The sequence below is a fragment of the Orcinus orca genome, chromosome 8, assembly GCF_937001465.1.
Source record: "Orcinus orca chromosome 8, mOrcOrc1.1, whole genome shotgun sequence".
Lineage (NCBI taxonomy): Eukaryota > Metazoa > Chordata > Mammalia > Artiodactyla > Delphinidae > Orcinus > Orcinus orca.
Genome location: NC_064566.1, coordinates 38020813 through 38040976, shown reverse-complemented (window position 1 = coordinate 38040976; position 20164 = coordinate 38020813). Strand labels below are relative to the sequence as shown.

Below are 20164 nucleotides of genomic sequence, written 5' to 3'. Positions count from 1 at the left end.
ATTCTACTTTCAGTCTATGATTCTAATTACTCTAGATACCTCATATAAGTGGAATCGCACACTATTTACCTTTTTGTGATTGGCTTATTTCATTTAGCATAATGTCCTCAAGGTTCATCCTTGCTGTAGCACGTGTCAGGATTTCCTTTCTTCTTCAGGCTCAGTAATAATTCCATTGTATGGATATGCCACATTTTGCTCATCCACTCATCTGTCAATGAACACTTGGGTGGCTTCCACCTTTTGGCTATTGTAAGTAATGCTGCTATGAACATTCTTCAAGATCCCATTTCCAATTCTTTTGACTACATATCCATATGTGGAATTGCTGGATTATATAGCAGTTTTACTTTTAATATTTTGAGGAACCACCATACTGTTTTCCACAGCAGCTGCACCATTTTACATTTCCATGAACGGTGCCCGAGGGTTCCAATTTCTCTACATCCTAGCCAACACTTGTTATTTTTTTTCTTTTCTTTTCTTTTCCATAGTAGCTATCCTAATGGGTATGAGGTAGTATCTCATTGTGGTTTTAATTTCCATTTCCCTAATGATTAGTGATGCTGAGCATCTTTTCATATGCTATTGGCCATTTGTATATCATCTCTGAAGACATGCCTATTCAAGTTCTTTTGTTCATTTCTAAATCAAGTTATTTTTATTTTTGTTGTTGACATATTGTAGTTTTATAGCAAATCTTCAAGTTAGGTATGTGAATCCTCCAACTTTTCTTCCTTTTCAAGACTGCTTTGGACATTCAAGGTCCTTTACGTTTCCATATAAATGTTAGAATTAGCTTGTCGATGTCTACCAGAAGAAAAGCCTCTTAGGATTTTGATTGGGATTGCTTTAAATCTATAAGTCAACTTGGGGAGGACTGACAACACTGAGTCTTTCAATCCATGAATGTGATTTATCTTTCCATTTATTTAGGTCTTCTTTAACTTCTCACAGCAGTGTTTTACAGTTTTTATGTACAGTCTTTTCAGATTTTTTTTAAAGTTTATACCTAAATATTTTATTATGCTTTGTAACATAATTGTAAAATAATTTTTTAAGATCTTCCAATTTTTTGTTGTTGCTGTATAAAAAATGTAATCAATTTCTGACTGTTGACTCTGTACTCTGTTAAATTCACTTCTTGGTTCTATCTAAAGTTATCTTATAGATTCCTTAAGATTTTCTATGTCAACAATTATGTCATCTGTGAATAAAAACAGGTTTATTACTTTCTCATTTTTAAGCCTATTATTGCTTTTCTTACTTTATGGAACTCACTAGGAACCTCCTTCCAGTATAATGTTGAATAAAAATGGTGATAGAGGGCACACTTGCCTTAGTCTGATCTTAAAAGGAACACTTTCAATTTTTCATTATTGATTATGACATTTGCTTTCTATAAATGCCCTTTATTGGATTGCAGAAGTTCCATTCTATTTCTAATTTGCCAGAATTAGATTTATTATCACAAATGGATGTTAAAACCTTTTCCAACTTTATTGAGGTATAATTGACAAATAAAAATTGTATGTATTTAAGATGTGCAATGGAATTTGATCTACGTATACACTGTAAATGATTACTACAATCAAGCTAATTAGCACATCTATCACTTCACATAATTACTGTGTGTGTGTCTTAAGAACACTTAAGATACACTACTCTCTTAGCAGATCGCAAGTATAGTATACAATACAGTATTATTAACTATACTTACCATACTATACGTTAATCTCCAGAACTTATTCATCCCATATAACTGAACCCTTTGACAAACATCTCCCCATTTCTCCCACCCGGCAACTACCATTCTACTCTGTTTTTTTTTTTTTTTTGGATTCCATATATATATATACACCTACTTTCACTTCTGATACTGGTATTTTGTGATCTCTTTCTCTTTTTTCTTGATCAGTCCAGCTAGATACTTGTTGATATTTTCAAAGAATTGTTTTGGGTTTATTATTTTTCTCTATTTTTTGTTTCTTATTTCATTAATTTCTGCTCCTATCTTTATAGTTTCCTTCATTCTACTTATTTTGGCCTTACTTTTCTTTTTCTACCTTCTAAAGGTGGAATCTTAAGTCACTGAATCTAGTCCTTTCAAATATATGCACTTAAGTATATAAATTTTCCTAAAAGCACTGCTTTATCTGCATCCCACAAATTTTCATTATTATTCAGCCAATAAAATGGACAACCTAGAAGAAATGGACAAAATCTTAGAAATGTACAATCTCCCAAGACTGAATCAGGAAGAAATAGAAAATATGAGCGGGCCAATTACCAGTAATAAAATCGAATCAGGAATAAAAAACCTCCCAACAAACAGAAGTCCAGGACCAGACAACTTCACAGGTGAATTCTACCAAACATAATTCTACCAAACCTATCTTCTTAAACTATTCCCAAAAATTGCAGAAAAAGGAACACTTCCGAACTCATTCTATAAGGCCAGCATCACCCTGATACCAAAACCAGACAAAGACACTACACAAAAAAAGAAAATTACAGGCTAGTATCATTGATGAACACAGATGCAAAATCCTCAACAAAATATTAACAAACTGAATTCAACAACACATTAAAAGGATCACACATCATGATCAAGTGGGGTCTCAAGGATGGTTCAATATCTGCAAATCAATGTGATGTATAATATTAACACATTGAAGAATAAAAATCATCGATCATCTCAACAGATGCAGAAAAAGCTTTTGATGAAATTCAGCATGAAGTCTTAAAATCTTTTTATTTTGAAATGAATTCAAGCAGAGAAAAGTTGCAGTACTATATAAAGAAAACTCATATTCCCAAATATTAACATTTTACCATCTTTGCTCTATATTTCCTTTCCTCTCTTTCTCCATTTTCTTTCTGAACTATCTCTGAGCCAGTTACCAAACTGATGCCCTATCACTCCAAAACATGTTAGTGTATTTGTGACCAAAACCATCAACACTCTCGACATAACAATTCAACCATCAAAACTAAAAAATTGGGACTTCCCTGGCGGTCCAGTGGTTGGGACTCTGAGCTTCCAATGCAGCGGGCGCAGGTTCGATCCCTGGTCAGGGAACGAAGATCCCACATGCTATGCGGCGTGGCCAAAAACAAAAAACAAAAACAAACTAAAAAATTAACACTGGTATGTGAGTACCAACACAACTTCAGACTCCATTGAGATTTCACCAATTGTTCCATTAGTGTCCTGTGCAACAAAAGGATCCAGTTCACAACTGTATGTTTCATTTAGTTGCCACACCTCTTTAGAATCTTTCAATTTGGAACAGTTCCTCAGTCTGTCCCTGACTTTCAGGACCTTGACACTTGGGAAGAATGGGCCTGCTTTTGGTCACTCTCCACTTCCTTCAGGTGGTTATTTTTTTACATTTTATCTGAGTTTACAGTTGCTTTCTGTGGGGTTTGGTCCAAAAGAACTACTCCACCATTACCAGAAATGGAATCAAGATGGGATTCAACCCTCTTCTGACCACAGATGACACATGGAAAACCTGCCTCTCTGTTTGACTAGCATGACAGTTCTCACATCTACAAAATAGGAACAGCTCCAATATGCAGCCTCATAGCATTTCATATAATTTTTCCAAATATCTATTTTATTATTATAATTAAGATGATGCCTATATGGAGTTAAAAATCAAATAGTACAGAAAAATATCAAATGAAAAGAAAAAGTCCCCCACCTAACATTAAAAGAATTATCTCTAATGAGCAGAATCTCTCCATGCTTGGCCCACCAGTGATATGAAAACTAAAGAAAACTCTGACTGAGAATCAGAAGACCTAAGTTTCCAATTCTGGTTCTACTGCTCCAAAACTGGCTTTAGGTAAGTCACCTATTCATGCAAAAAGTATTTACTTAGCTCCTGGTAGCATATTTAACCCTCTGTACCTCAGTTTCCTTATCTGTGAAATGCATAACACTATCCATCTTTTCCATATGCCTCACAGGCAGGAAAAAAATGATGCAATATTGTACGTTTGGGTATGCTGAAAGTTGAAAGCATAATACAAATGTAATAATATATCAAGTGTTAGACCTCTGGAAAAATCAACATGAAAATCATAAGACTTAGTTGGAATATAGGAGACAAATTAAAGATGAGATGTGAATGGAAGAATCTATATTTTATTTGGTTTTATATTATTATACTATCTATACCTGTACTGTCCAATACAGTAGCTACTAGCCACATGTGGGTATTTAAATTTGAATTCATTAAAATAAAATAAAATTTAAAATCAATTCCTCTGTCACACTAACTACATTTCAAGCACTCAGCAGCCAGCTGTGATTACCAGCTACTGTATTGGACCAATACAGACCATTTCCATCATCATATAAAGTTCTACTGGAGAGTACTGATCCATACTATTTTATATAATGTATACTCTTAACTGCCTGATATTAATGTTGTTACTGTGGAATTAATGCATAGCAACTAGCCTGCCACTATGAAACAAAACAAACAAAAAAATCTTAAAGCTAAAAAGAAATCTGGATAGGGAAGAGTTCTAACTAAACCAGAATGTTAGTGGCCTTAGAGCTTTGGAAGAACCCTTGGAATTGCTTGTCATTACACAGATTGGAAAGCTGAGGCCCAGGAAGCAGAGTCTCTGACCCCAGGTCCCACAGAGAGTTAACATTCGAGTTCGAAATGGAATCCTGGTATTTCACAGCATAGGCTTTGCAGTAGGATCTGGATTTTAATCACAACTCTCTCACTTACTAGCCATGTGGCCTTGGACAAGTGACCACCCCCAAGCCTCACTCTCCTCATCTAAAAACTGAGGAATAATAACCCAATGCTGCTCAGTTGTCCCGAGGATTAAAGGGACGATGTCTAGAAAGTGTTTAGCAGAGACCCCGGCACCCCACTGGGACTTGGCGGATGCTACCCACTATCATTATTAGCTGAGACACTGCTCTTTCCACTACACCGCAAACTCCGATCGGGAAGGCTTCGGCCACCACACGCATCATCATCATGGAGCTGGTGAGTATAGGAAAGAACGGGGAAATTATGCAGCTTGGCAAAATGTGCCAGGGGAGCAGAATGATAAATGCATTGTACAGCAGTAACTATGGAACTGCTCCCACAAGTCCCCAAACAGTAGCAGAAATTTCACCTTGAGGGGTGCAAAGGGAAATGTACCATTTTCTTGCCTCTGTGCTCTTCCCCTTAAATAGGCATCTGAGGAATGGAGCACTGCGGACTGAGAAAGATGTTTATATTTCTATGACCCTCAAGCTGAGACAACTGGAGGAGTCAGCATTCTGTTTCCATTCCTCTCCTTCCAGAACGAATATATCACAACTCTGTCAGCAACCTACAGCTATCCCCACCGCCGGCAGACCTCTCCAAGCCTGCTTCTGAGTAGGTGGAGCTCAAATCCCCGAGGCTTCTTCAAGTGCCTGCTGTGTGACCTAGCCCCTTGCCCCATGCCCTTCAGGGTATGACATTCCCCCCAAATCCTAAAATACAGTGCCCACTCTCCAGCACCATATGCTATCCTCTGGAAGATGACCACACACAAGGTGCTCAGATGCTAGAGCAAAATCAAATAGTAACAGGTGAGGAGAGGTTTCCATTCAATTCTGCAACAAATCTCAACCACCTGCTTTCTGACAGGCACTGTGCCACGCACAAAAGATACAACCGCAACCAAGACATGGTACCTGCCCTCAAGTAGTTTATATTTGAAATGGCAACTGGAGTTGTCCAAAGTAGAATCAACTAGGGAAGCTCTAATCTGAGCCTTGTAAAGTGGTACAACTTGGATTTGCAGGTAAGGGGGCTGGGATTGAGATACTACGAAACTCATCCCTGTTGCCAGTATGAATGGAAACAGAAGCCCAAGAAAGGACCATGAGGAACTAAAATATCCTTTCTCAACTCTTCAAAGGCACACTTCACTGTCGCAGCTTTAAAGTGGGAGTTTCTGGTGAAGGAAAACCATTCACCTCCCCTAGTCTGTGCCCAGACACCAAAGAGGGGAGAAGGAACTGTCACAGGCTCTACCTCTTCGGGCACCATCTGGATGTCTAGGAGGGGGTGGTGAGCACCATTCTCAGTCACCTCTTTGCCCTCCAGCCTGAACAACCACCATCCAGTCACCTGGATGTCCATTAGTCCAGGACACTGCCACTGTGTTATCTCTGCCACTCCCTAGCTGTGTCCACAGACAAGTTACTTCCCCAAGTTTTGGTTTCCCCATCTACAAAATGGGGATGTACCCTGCTCCATGGAAATGAGGTAAGAATTGAAAGTGATGTTTATACAGTGCACAATGTGTGGTACATAGTCAATGTTCAACAAATAGGAGCTATCATTATTATTATTTCTTAAAAATCCTAATGTTCCCCATCAAGTCTTTCTTAATTGCCAACCTCTGTGCTCATACCCAAGCCTGCCAATACCATCACCAGGTTTATCATCTCAGAAGGAACCAGTCTCTTCCTATAGATCCTTCAGAAGACTGAAAAGCCTTGATCTTCTCACCCACCAAACTCAGTCTCCCTCAGCCTTTCAATTTCAACTCCTCTAAGAAGCTCTACCAAAGACTCAAGAAACCTGGCCAACAACTCTTTTCCCTGACACTGCCCCTAGATCTCTCTGCTCCCAAGTCCTCAGCTCTTACCTGTAGGAGATTTATACCATCAGTCACATCCCATTCAGAAAGCTGTAGGACTCTAGATATCCTCCCTGTTGTCACTTTCCAAGTCCAATGCTCAAATGCACTGACAGGTAATAATGGATAAAGAGGAACACAAGAATCATGGAAATGATTCATATCAAACTCCAGCTCTTTAATAACTGACAACAATTTGCAAAGAGCTACAAGAAATGGAAGTTTCCTGAAAACCCACAGAAGACTGCATATGACAGAGAAGTCAACCAACTTAACTTACATTTGTTTGTTGCTTCACGGTTATAAAATGCTTTCATATTCATAATCATTTTGACAACAACTTGCAGAGGCAAGCCTAGTAAGCAGTATCATATCTGACAGTTGCAAAATCAGAGGTTCAGAGAAGTAAAGCAGTTTGTCCAAGAATCAAAAGACAATGTAAAGTCACTTGATTCTCCCAAGTCCTTCTTCTATTGGTTGCTCCTTCACACAGACTCTATCATCAAATGATGTGCATGCTCCAGGCTAGTAAAAAAAAAAAAAAATCTTACACAAAAAGGATCACATGGAAATAAAACTACAGATACTCAAGAATGACTAAATTATTATTCTAAAGTGAGGAACTTTCCTCACTCAATCCTGGGAGTGCTAGCTACAACAACACATACATTTTGTTCAGCAACCATGACCAGTTGTCCCCAGGCAGCTCAGTCTCCTGAAGCGGCCCATGGAAGGTCCTCATGGCAGCTACAAGCAGCCTCCCAGCACCTATTAGTGGCTCCCACGCTGCCTCCTGCTTTCCTTTCTCCTTACATTTCTGGCCCCTCTGAAAAGCCAGAAGCTTCACTGTTGATTGATTGTCATAGCAGCTGCTATTTTCACATCTCTGATTCCTTCCATTTCTGCTACCCACAGCCAGTACCCCCCATCTTGGATGACACCAGGCATCCAGTAAAAACAGCTCTCATCCAAAGAGCAATCTGCAGATGCAGGAGGTGGCCACCAGCACTGACAGCGTTCCCACAGAGAGAACCACTACATCACAGAAGGGAATTACACAATCATACAAAGACTAACTTCTTCCTTCTAGTCATAATTTGGTGGTCCCACTACCAAACGGCCTGGGGTCTTCATGGCCTGGTTTGCTTCCTTGGAAGTGACAAGAGCAATGTTTTCTCTTTATCTACCTCGTGGGGCGCCTACCAGCCAAGGCCTCAGAGGCTCAGGACACTGCAGGCCAAGAAGAGGCTGGAACTGGATGGGATTACCTTTGGGGAAGAGGGGTGACTACAGGCTTGGTTCCTAAGGCAGCCATTCAATATAACGTACCCAAAGGGGTCTGGCAGAGAGAGGCTTGATTCAGGCCCTTGCCAATATCAAAGAAGGCCTCCAAGCAGGAAGCTCTGAGCAGCAATAACCCTTGGAATCAAACACTTGGCACTCTACTGGGGAATTCAGAACAAGGTCCTGAACAGTGACCAGGGGTCCAGAACACAGAGTCCAGGCCCCGGGCAATGAGACTGGCAAAATCCAGGCTCTGCTCAGGGTAGGGTTCCTGTGCTAGTGGAACTGGAAGAGAGGTCCAGCTGTCTGGATGGGGTCAGTGTGGGAGGGAGAAAGCATTTAAGAAAGGCAAAAGGAAGGCCAGGGTTCATCACAGCCAAGGAGCCAGGCCTCCAGCAGCCCACCAAATGCCAGATCTGGAATCGCAAGAGGTCTCAGGGACAAGGGAGGTTGAGGAAACGTGGAAAAGGGCTTCAGGGACAGCAGTCCAACAAGAGTCAAGGAAGGGGGGTAATGGCACCAAGCAAAGAAAAACTGAGAAAGAAAGAAGAGTCAGGTCTGTTAGGCTGAATGGCAGGAATATTGAGATGAATATAAGACATCGTCCTTGTTATCCATTGTTGGGGGGGGGGGGGCGGGGAGTAGTTGTCCAAGCAGCCAAGGGCAAAGGAAAGCAGAAGAACCAGAAGAATCAAAGACCCAGAAGTATCAAACAACGTGACGATTTCGTTGGTTTGACACAGATGTATTGCAAGGTGCAAGGGAGAGACTGGTAGAAGGTGAGGGTGGATATTGACAGGGGCGGTATCAAGAAGAGCTTTTTATGACAAGCCCGAGATTATAGACATCATCCTAGATGGGAGGCCAAAAAGCAAAGGTATACATTCACCCCTATAATAATTATTTGTTGAGTACTTACTGTGTGCTGGGCACTAATTAAGGTGATGGAGACACAGTGGTGAACAAGGCCTACAGTCACACTCTAATAACCGCATTCTTTGCACAACTAGCTGTGGAGATTAGGGATTGTGTGTTTCTCCTACCTCTTGAGGGCAGAGGTTGGGTCTTATTCTCCTCTATTTCCAGAAGGCTCAGCTAAGTTTCTTCCATATAGTACCTTTCCAATAAGTGTTTATTGTGGGAATAAATGCTTCCTGTATTTTCTTTTTTTTTCAATTGAAGTATAGTTGATTTACAATGTTGTTAATTACTGCTTACAGCAAAGTGACTCAGTTATACATACATACATTCTCTTTCATATTCTTTTCCATTATGGCTTATCATAGAGTATTGAATATAGTTCCTGTGCTATACAGTAGGACCTTGTTGTTTATCAATCTTATACGTACCAGTTTGCATCTGCTAATCCCAAACTCCCGATCCATCCCTCTCCCACCTCCCTCCATATTTTTTAAAATCTTTTTTTTAAAATAAGAGCATAATATGATCAGATTTATATTTTAGTACATCATTTTGGCAGCTGGGTGGGGGCACCTAGAAGGTGCACAAACTAGAGACAAGGGGTTCTCAACTAAGGGGTGGCCACTGTCACTAGGCAATAGATAATGGAGGTCCAAGCTAGAGGAACAGTGGTGTAGATGGAGGTAGTTTTAGTGCCCTGGCCAATCGATTCACTTAGAGCTCACTCAGCCTTCACAGACCTTGTATTTCTCTCATCAAACCACTGCAGCCTCCTTTGAAGCCTCTGTTGGCTTCTGTTTTCACTCTAAACCTTGGCATGATTTACTTTCACCCTGGGACAGCCCTGTTTTCAAGGTCAAAGCCAACAAAAGACAGCTGGTCAACTCCAGGGTGACCCCGGGCACGGCCTGGGGCAGTCGTAATGCTGCAGAGCATAGTGGTGACACACGAGGTCACTGGAGTTTAAATCAGCGCTGATGAATTTCCTCTGCCGCTGAGAGGAAGCACCGGAGACATCCTTGCTGTTGATGCTGATGGCTACCTCAAAAGACAGGAATTCACCCTCCCCGGCCCTGCATGGAGATTGGCTGTGGGTTACCAAGCACCTGGCCTCCGATATTTTCACTGGTTCTGATTCTAAGAAGTATTTACCACAAAATCCAGGACAGTTCTTTGTAGCTCCTAAGATCTCAAGTGATTAAGACAGAAGAGCAGCTCTGATTCAGACTTATAATAAAACCTGTGTCTGAAGCATAGAGGGGCTCACTTGTCATGAACCCAACAGTAACTCTTTTGTACAGCCCTTTAGAGTTTATAAAAGCCCTTTTATAGCTTATTTGCATCTTTCAATAGCTCTGTAGGCAACGTAAAGCAGATATTATTACTCCCATTTTGTAGACGAGAAAACTAAGGCTTGGAGAGGTTTTGACTGGCCCAAAGTCATACGAGTTGTCGGTGACAGAGCAGAAATTCCAACCCTGGTCTCACTCCACATTCAAGCCTCTGTCCATCACACCTCCAACTCTAGCAAGCACTAGGGTTTACCACAATCATGAGTTAATGTCTCTGTCCCAGTCCTCACTGACACCAGTCCTTTCCTTGCTGCTTTTCCTCATAAGACAGTGACCCAGATTACGAGTCTGGAGAGTGCTACCAGGTCTCCGTCAGACCCAACTACCATGAGCGATAGCCAAAGCCAGGGCCCAGGGCCACATTCTGATCAGAACTGTCCAGAGAGGAAGCTGTTGGTGCACAGGGCTAGCTATGAGAAGAAGGAGGGCTCTGAGAGCCAGATTCAAGTCCCCGTTCTGCCATGTAGTATATAACCTTAAGCTCATGACAGCTTTCTCTTTGAACCTCCATAGAATAAGGGCAGCAACATCTGCTCTACCCACCACTCAGGGATCAGAGCCAGTAATGGAATATTTCTTCTCCCGTTTCCAGGCAGTTACCAGATTGTGCTGGATGCACCCACTACAGAGTAAAGCAAACTAGCCCCTCCATGGAGGCCTCCCTGCAGTAACCTCAACACGCAGGCAGACAATCTGTCTTTCAATCTAAGCAGGAAGATGTAAGCCACCCAACAGGCGCTCTCACGCAGTTTCAGCACACTTCTGCTGATCATTTACTTTGTACCGAGCCTGGCCCTAATTATACAAAGATAAATAAGACAGTGCGGGCCTTCAAAAGACTCTAGGTTTGATTTAGAGACGGACACGTTAATAAGTACTGTATTACTAATAAACACGGTATTCCAGCATTGGGCAGCAACTTTGTCTTTTTGTTGTGAATTCTTGGCACACTGTATGGTGCTGCCCACAGTAAGATGCAGTAAACATTTACTGAATAAATAAATAAAACTAACATAAAACATGACGACAAAGGGTACACACACTTCAATGAAAGTATTGCTCTTCTCCACCTGGAAGCTTCCATCTTCCCATATCCCCTTTTCTCTTTACTCCTGTCCTGAAAGAAAAGGATCCTTCCTTCTTGTCAGAACTAACCCCTTCACGGTGATTTCCCTCCTCTCCCTCATCTCCTTGGAGGCCTTGCTCCAGCCATCCTGCCTCCCTCTTGCATCTGTCCTCAGAAGCTTTCTCTCTCTTTCTTTCCCTCTCTCTAATCCTTGCTTTCAGCCTTCTGACCCACCTCAGGTTCCCCGAGCTTACAAAACTAACTTGAACCAAGCTCTCCTTTCGAGTTCCTGAGCTCGTCCCCATCCTCCTTTGACCACCGAATCTCTCGATTCTGTTGTTTGCACCTGCAGCCTGTATTTCTCCTCACCCTTTCATTCACCCCATGTCCTTCAAAGCTGCTCTCAGAAGCGTCACCACCCCTCCCCAACACCAAGGCCAGTGGTCTTGTCTCAGTCTCCAAGCTCCCTGACCTCCCTGCTGAAATCCCCTTGGCTTCTGCGACACTGCAGCTCCTGGCTTGCTTTCGCCCTCTCTTGTCAATACTCAGTCTCTATCTGGCTGCTCTTCCTCTGCTTTCCTCTCAATGCAAGTTCTTGCCAAGATTGCCTTGTTACTTCACATTAGCTCCCTTGAGAACTAATTTAATGTCAAAGCTTCCAACTCAGGAAGGCTTTCCAGTCACCACCTCCACCGCAACCGCCCTGAGCCCAACCCTGCAGAGTCCAACAGAACCATAGGGACTAAAAGTGCAAGAAAGAAAAGGTCCCCAAGGATAGGGGAAGGGATGGGATCAACATGGTTTCAATGTCAGACTCTCTCACAGCCTCTGTCACATTCTGCTTGTCCTGCAATGAACTTATCTTAGTTCTGCCACCAGCTCACAAGCTCCTAAGACAGGATCCGTCCCACTCTTCTCTGCTCCCCACATTCGGCGCATGTCGTGCTCGGACAGACGGGCACACATAAGCATTTTCCAGATAAAAGAAGAAAAAGTGAAGATGAATAGGCGTGAAAGCACTTGGTAAATTGGAAAGCACTAAAGGACTAGAAGCCTCACCATCAACAGACTTCGTAAGAAACTTCCTGGTTGTTCGGGCACATTGCAGCGTCGGTGCCTGTCCTCTGGCTCTGCATGACATTTGATGCCCAAATGCCTGAGAACATGGAAATGCCTATTCCGGAACTGGCCTGGGATTGAGAGGCACAGACTACAGCGACAGAGAGAGAGAAGAGGAGCTGTAAAGGATCTCACCCTCTGAGACCACCTCCTTCTCATGTGCTCAGTCAGTAAACATCCACTAAGCACCTATGAGGTGCCGGGAGCTATTCCAGACACTGGGAACACAGCTTTGAACAAGATGACGAGGGCCCGTGCCCTCCTGGATATTATATTTCAGTGAGAAGAGATGATAAATACAAATAAAAGAAAACAGCAGGTAGTAAATAAATGCTTCTGTATCAGATGCTTTACCATCTCTTTCAAACAAAACAGCCCTGGCTGGTGGCTCTTTCTCTCTCCTGAGTGTTCACACGGACAAATCCAGTCCCCTGCTTTGAGGTTTGTTTTGTGGTTTTCTCCCCGTTAGGTCAGCAGCTACAGCACAGATGTGCTAGCTTCTCTAATCTCCAGCAAAACCGTGTTTGGATGAACACTGCCACCCCATTTGAGGAGGCCTCTGAAACCACTACACCTGGAAGGTTTGGGCAGCCTGGCCGCCATGGTCTCAGAGACCTACTGCCCCTCCAAGAAGAGCGATGATGCTGCGGATACTTACCAGAGAGCTACTTGGGGAGGCTTTTTCAGGTTGTGTTCATCTGTCAGAGCCCTCCGGACTCAGCTGATCGCTGGTGGTAGATTTTTGTGTTATTTAGGGCACTGAAGTCCCACAGTCTTGACACAAACTTAAAATTAGAAATGCATTAAATATAGGAAAGGAGGAAGGTCATTCAGGAAAGGCAGCCTTCCGAGGGAGCTGCAGGACAAAGACACCCTGGAAACTTCCAGGTTCATTAATGTGTTTTACACAGCATTCCAGTGGTATTTCTCCTTCAGAAATAACACTGTGGAAAGCGTAGGGGACTGGCTCAAACCTCAGCTAACACAGCGGAGTGAGTGACTCTGCAAACTAAAAATAGCTTCTTTCCCACTCATTCTGACAGATTTCACTTAGACCCTGTGCACAGGCTGATTCTCCAACAAACAGTTTTAGTCCTGCAGCAAAATGAGGGCTGGTGGCATTTGGGCTTGACAATTACCCAATCCCTGGTTCGACTCTAGTTTATTTCCACGTTTCCTGCTGTTGCTTCAATGGCTGCGTGTATGCACACACGTGCACGTGTGCACTGAGCTCCCTGCCTGGGATTTGGTGCTCCTCAACCAAACTTGGGCAGAATTCAAACCAGGAACATGACTCAGGACCATGGCTGCAGACTGAGCCCAGAGCAAGGTTCTCAGAAACACCAGGAAGGCTCTTTGTCTCAGGTCTTCTCCTAATTCCCAGCTAGCCTCTCTGGGCCTCAGTTTCCTCAATTATAAAATAAGGGTAATCATTCCTATTCTGGCCTATTTCACAGCATCACCCTGGGATCAAAAGAGATAACGTATGCAAGAGTTATTTTCCTTTAGACATACTCCTATCAGAAGGATGGATGGCAGTGATGGGGTAGGTGAAACAGGCAGCCAGACTACAAAACTAGGCTGGACCACTGGAAGGGACAGGCATCCCGACTGTACCAGGAGCTAAAAGCAGATCCAGATTCACAGCCTTAGCTCGTGTTGTCCCCTCTGCCTGGAATGTCCTTCTCCCTTTGCTAAACTCCTACTCATTTTTAAGAACCTAGTCCAAACACTTCTTTTTGTTAGTGTCTTCAGAATAAATTATTCCACCTTCACTGCTCCCTTAGCCTTTCGTACACACCTCTAACAGCACTTTTCACTCTACAGGGTAAGGAATTTATTTACATACGTGGAAGTTCTTTGAGGGCAAATATTATTCTTTATCTTTGTATCCACTTCCCCACCCACCACCACTGTGTGGTCAAAGCAAGTGTATGGTAAGTGTCATCCAATGTTCACTGGGTTGACAAGGAATGGACAAGAACCCAAAGCCAAGAAGGGGGTAAACCCAGGAGACATGCACACAGGTGGGACAGCCGGCACAGAGCCAGTGGAGGCGGTGGCGGGAGGAGAATCCAGGAAGGTAGAGTCACCAAGGTCTGCCTGTTCCCGGCAATAAGGTCACAGCCACAGGGACGGGAGTCAAAGCCAAACTGCAAGTCCTGGGAGGGCCAGGTGGGAGCATCATACTAAGTCCCAGTGACCTAAGATGGAACAGGAAGCCCTGGGGACAAGGAGCAAGGGCAGAGAACAGAGCCAAGGCGAAGAGGCAGAGCAAGGCTCAAGCGGTACTGAAGTCTGGAACTTCTAGATTAGTTAACATTCCCAGGTCTGCCAAAGTTGAGCCAGCAGCTTGGGGTTGAGTGATCTTGGCTATGACACCAAGGGACTCTAGAGGCAGGAGTCATTACAAATGTAAGTAGTGATCGTTTCCATAAAATAAGAATCAGAGATGGAAGGGACTCTTAGATCTATGAGAAACTTTATAGGAATCGCCTGGTCTAACAACCTCAAGCTACGTATCGGGGAACTAAGGGTAAGGAGGAAAGGGGCTTGCCCAAGTTCACCCAGTCAGGACAGAACCATGGCTAGAACCCAGGCCTTCTGACCCCCAATCCAGACCTTGTCCCCCAGAGGCTGTTGACCTCCTGATGGTCCCACTAACACACCAGATACCCTGCTATAGCTCCTTCAGAATCTTAGGGGAGCCCCACTGTACCCACTAAGTGAGTACAGGCACTTCTTCCTGTGAAGTGCAGGCTTCCACCTTTGAGTGGACTTCGGAGCCAATGTTCCACAGGAAATGGCCAGGGAGCACCCCACCAGGAGCTTGGAAAGCAAAAAGCTGCTGGTGTGTATGTTTGCTGTCAGAGAGCAAACCAACAGTGCGTTCACACACACCCTGCCCTGACATGCGCATGGGGGTAATCCCAACCACGGTGCTCTCCCTGGAATTTTCCAAGAGGGGCTAGAGAGGGCCAGTACCTAAGGCAAAGCTGACAGTGCACAAAACATACAATCTTCAGTCTTTAGCACTGTAAGAACATTGAACAAAGGCCCGTCTGGTTTAAAATCTCAGTCTTTCTCAGGCTAGAGATGAGACATGGCTCAGAAGAAAAGAACTGAGACTCTCAGGGAATCAGAGACCCTGAGTCCCGGAACTTTCGTGCAGGTGAGGGTACATATGCACCGTTACTTCATCCATACAGAAAGTATGTGAGCTTCAAGTTCCTCAAGTCCAAGCCCCAGCCCCACTGTTTACCTACTATGTGATCCAAGGCCAGTGACTTACCCATTAGTCTCCTTATTCTTAAAGCAGTGATTATAACACCTGTGCCCAAGTTTATTGTGAAAAGGAAAGAATATATGTAAAGCATTTAGCATGCTGCCTGGACCATAATAACCACCAGGTAACATTGTGTTTATTTTCTTTCTTTTGTTCATGGGAAGGGCTGGTCATACCACAGTCCAGCTCTGTCTACCTGTGCTTTCCCCTCCCACTTGGCTGTCTCTCTGGACCCTTCTGGGCAGACATCCTACCTGAGGCCTCAGCCCAGACAGCTCACTCCTCCCTCTGCTTATCCCTGGATATAGAAGAAGGTAACTGGCCAGCTATGGGACACTCAGGTCCTTGAAGGTCAGGTTACCAGTTTAGTCCAAGGCTGTTCCTGTCTCCCCAGGTGTCTGTGCACCTCCCTGGCCAAGCTCCTGCCAGGGTATCACACAGTTTAGCACAGCTCTTGTCTTTTCCAAGGTGAACGCACCCCTAGCAGCTTATAGCTCTGGCCCTCCAGCAAATAGATGCCTGACAGGCCAGACCGGGACATGAACAGCAGAGAGAATTCCCAGACCCAATCTACCAGCAGGAGACAGCCTGGGGTCTGAACCTGCAGTGAGACCAGTGAGAACACACATGAGCACCAGCTCCCCAGAGACCAGAGCACAGATGGAGGGGAGCACGAAAATGAAGCTGCCATAGGGCTCGGGGCTCAAGCCGACTCCTCACATTGTCCTGCCAAGAAGCTAAATAATTTAAGTCACATCAGTGTGAGGCTCTTTGGCTATATGCTTACACTGGCCATGTCTGTTACAGCGCTGCACAGCGTGGCCACCACACAGCATTCAAAGGTTCCAAAGGGAAGAAGAGAAAGGACCCAAGAGTTACTGAGTGCCTGGAGAGTGCCAAGAACTTGGCATGTAATCCTCATCGATGACCTTCTGTGGTAGGTATTATTACCCTCATCTTACCAATAAAACCAGAGACTCAGAAAAACCCATGAAGCCTCTATGCCTCTGCTGTGCTACCTGACCACAAAGTCTTAAGTGTTCTGGGAAAGAGAAGGAAAGCTAAAGAGTCTAAAGCACCATGTATCAAGCTCTCAGCACCTTCCCTCACTAAGCAGACGGTACTAGCTTAAGTACTGCATTCCCTCTTTCACTGGAGTCAACTTCTTTCCAACAGAATCTAGAGAAATACAGCAAAAGCCATGAAGATGCTCATGGCCTTTGCCCCTGCAATTTCATTCCCAAGATTTTGCCTTAAAGAAACAGTTCAACAGGGTATTCACTGCAGAGTTCACTATAGTGACCAAAAAAAAGGGAAATGATCTAAATGTCCAACATTCACAGAATGACTTGGAAAATCCCAGAATCTTCAAATCATATATTATACAGCCATTTTAAATGAGCTTTAAAGACCAAGACAAAACAAAGCAAAGCATTTGTGATAAAATAAATTACCACTGAATAGAAAACATTATAAATGCCACCACTATAACTTTGCAAAGTATGTACATGTGTATACGCAGAAAAGGAACATAGTTGTGTTAGGGTGGTAAGATTATGGGTGGTTTTATTACTAGTATTACCATGTCTAAATTGTCCTTGTGGTGTTGTTCAGTGCCTTTACAATTAAAGAAAAAGAGACAGACAGACTGACAGACTCAACCCAGCACCAAGGAAAGGCCCAGGAGGACCAGGGCTGGGATGTAAGGCAGAAATTGAGAACCGTCCTACATACCCGGAAGGAGGAGGCCAGGCAGGCCCCAGGGGAAGGGAAGCCCTCTAGGTATGGAGAGGGTTGTAATTAGTCTGATGCTAATTACAGAAGTCTCACTAGTTTATTAATTTTTTTTTTTTTTTTTTTTTTTGCGGTACGCGGGCCTCTCACTGTTGTGGCCTCTCCCATTGCAGAGCACAGGCTCCAGACGCGCAGGCCCAGCGGCCATGGCTCACGGGCCCAGCCGCTCCGCGGCATGTGGGATCTTCCCGGACCGGGGCATGAACCCGTGTTCCCTGCATCGGCAGGCGGACTCTCAACCACTGCGCCACCAGGGAAGCTCTAATTTTTTTTTGACAGACCGAATGAAGACTGAATTCCTTCATTAAGCCAACTTGGGTTCAGAGACACATTTCCTGAGTGGTCATCCCCATTCTTCTCAAAAACCTAGCCCTTTCTTTTTCTTTTTTTTTTTAAGGACAGCAGTAAAGTAAAATTTAGTAACAGAAACACATACCCTGGAGAAATTAAGACTCCTGCCTTAAATACAGAAATTCAAGACATTTCAGGGAACTAAAGGGGCTTGAATAAACAACTGAACTACCATGTTTTCTACACTGGGAAGTATAAACGGAAGAGCAAAATACTCAGCTTAGTATTAACGGCCCCTCTGATCAGGTTCCAACCTTCTGATATTACTTCATATTCAGCCCCACAGACACACCGTGCTCCAGCCAGACAGAACTACCAGTGCTCCCCAAACACTTTCTTCCCTTTCCCACTCCCGTGACTTTGCTCCAGCTGCTGTGCCCACTGGAAAGTCCTCCTCTCTCTCACAGTGCCTGCTCAAGTCTCCCCATCCTCCAAGGCACAGCTCAAAGCCGTGTCCTCCACAAAGCCGAACCCAGGCCTGTACCCTGAACTCATCTCTCACTCTCTGAAGTGGATCCAGAGCCCCTGGAACCTTTGAAGGAGTCACACACGGTCTGCCCTGCGGCACAGGTATCCAGGTAACTGCCTTTTCTACCATATTAAACCCGAGCAACTTGAAGCAAGGACCCCTTCAGGCTTCTGCATGGAACCCACCATAAGGCCTAAACTATAAGCACACAGGTAGGCTCTCAGTGAATGCTCCCCTGAAAGATAAGGAAAAGAAATGCATCACCTCTGCGGAAAGAGGTCACTTCCTACCTCAGTTGCTCCCGTTAAGCAATGCAGAGAGGAAGGTGTGCTCTTTGATGGCCTGGAGCAGCGGACGGATGGATCCTGCTTCTTTGGTTTCCAGCCTTCATGAGACTCCAATGTCCTCCCCAGTTGACCGTAGTCTGCTCGGCCCCAGGTAAACACCTTGCCAGTTTCTAAAAAAAGAAAAAAAAATTATTTGAATTAAGGCTATATTCCACAGCTGTGCTCTCATGGGTAAGCGAAGAATTACAAGAGAAAGTATGATCATTAATTTTGGTACCAACTACTATGTAGCAGGAGCCTTCCGATCTTCCTGTAAAGAAAGTGTGCATATTCACGTGTTTATAGATGTGGGAACTGAAGTTCAGAGAGGTGAGATGTATGACTTAACCAAGATCAAACAAGGGCTGAGTGCCAAAGTTGGATTCCAACAGAGGCTACTTCTACGGCTTGGGTTCCTGCATTTTAGCAGATATGGACATGGCCACAGAGAACACCTCAAGGGCATTGTATGGCCTATGCACCCTCTCCCCTCCCCCACACCCTCCTTGTACTTTGCAGGGACAGAGGATGTCTGTTCTCAGGCTCCCCTCCCTCTCACCCAATCCAGAGCCCTCTGTCAGCCACCTTGAGGTTCCCCAGGCTCCGGACTTGCCCCAGGCCACAGTCTCTCAGGGCCTTACTCTGAGCTCAATTAATGGCCAGTTTCATGTGTTTTTCCCTCCATGTAACATCGAGGACCTTTCAGAGTCTATGCTCTTACCCACAGGAGCAATTCTAATAGTCCCAAGGTGAGTGCCTATGTGTGCTAGAGGGAAGGGAGTGAGAGAAGGAAAAAAAAAAGACAAAATCATTTACAGCCAGAAAAGCATTCAGTCCCCCAGATGCACCATCTGGGAAGCTGGCCAGTGCTAAAGACGAATGAAGAAAATGAAGTTTGAAAAAAAGAAATGGCCTTTTTTCTCCCAGATAAGAGAGAATTCACCAAACTTATTCAGCTGTACCAAGTGCCACATTTGTTATTTCAACAGAAATGCAAAATCTGATGAGGCATAGATTATTAACAGATTCTCTGCAATAAATATGCATAACCATGTGCGCTGTATAAATTCTTTATACATGTTTATTTTAACAAAGGGAAACTTTGCTTAAGAGACAAAACACCAAGTAATGCATATTAAATTCTAGACAAATCTACTACATACTCTGTGTTTAGTATCAAAGCTTCATCTGGTCCCACATTCAACATATGGTTTATAGTGTCAGTTAAAAAACAACCAGAGACTCATAGGGGAAATGTCAGAATTTTGAAGGGGTACAGGGCTCTGCAGGGATACAGTTCTCAGGATCAATCTGCTCACGGACACCAAAATAGACACCAAGAAGTTCTTCCAGGCTTCCTCGAAGAGGGAACAAAGTCTGTGCAACCCATGGGGTACCATATATATTACAAGAACAGGGAGAGGGTCCATTCAGATGTGTTATTTCATGGCCTCACAAGTGCTATTCCTTTTGCCATGGATGCCCTTTCCTTACATCATTCATTTGATAAACTATGGCTCAACCTTCAGAGTCCAG

General features: G+C 43.9%; 1 protein-coding gene across 18 annotated transcripts in view; it reads right to left on the bottom strand.

Annotated features, from left to right (window-relative positions):
- The window catches only part of SERGEF (secretion regulating guanine nucleotide exchange factor), a 218441-nt gene that overhangs the window by 152051 nt on the left and 46226 nt on the right, over window positions 1–20164 (bottom strand). For 15 of the 18 annotated variants that reach the window (XM_049712851.1, XM_004285535.4, XM_049712853.1 and 12 more), the window contains one exon: window positions 18593–18759. In XM_049712851.1, the coding sequence (XP_049568808.1) occupies window positions 18593–18759 (167 nt within the window). Of the gene's footprint in view, window positions 1–1475; window positions 7186–13060; window positions 13131–18566; window positions 18760–20164 lie in introns of those variants that run through there. The other 3 variants (XM_049712861.1, XM_049712862.1, XM_033416174.2) reach the window with 2 other exon arrangements.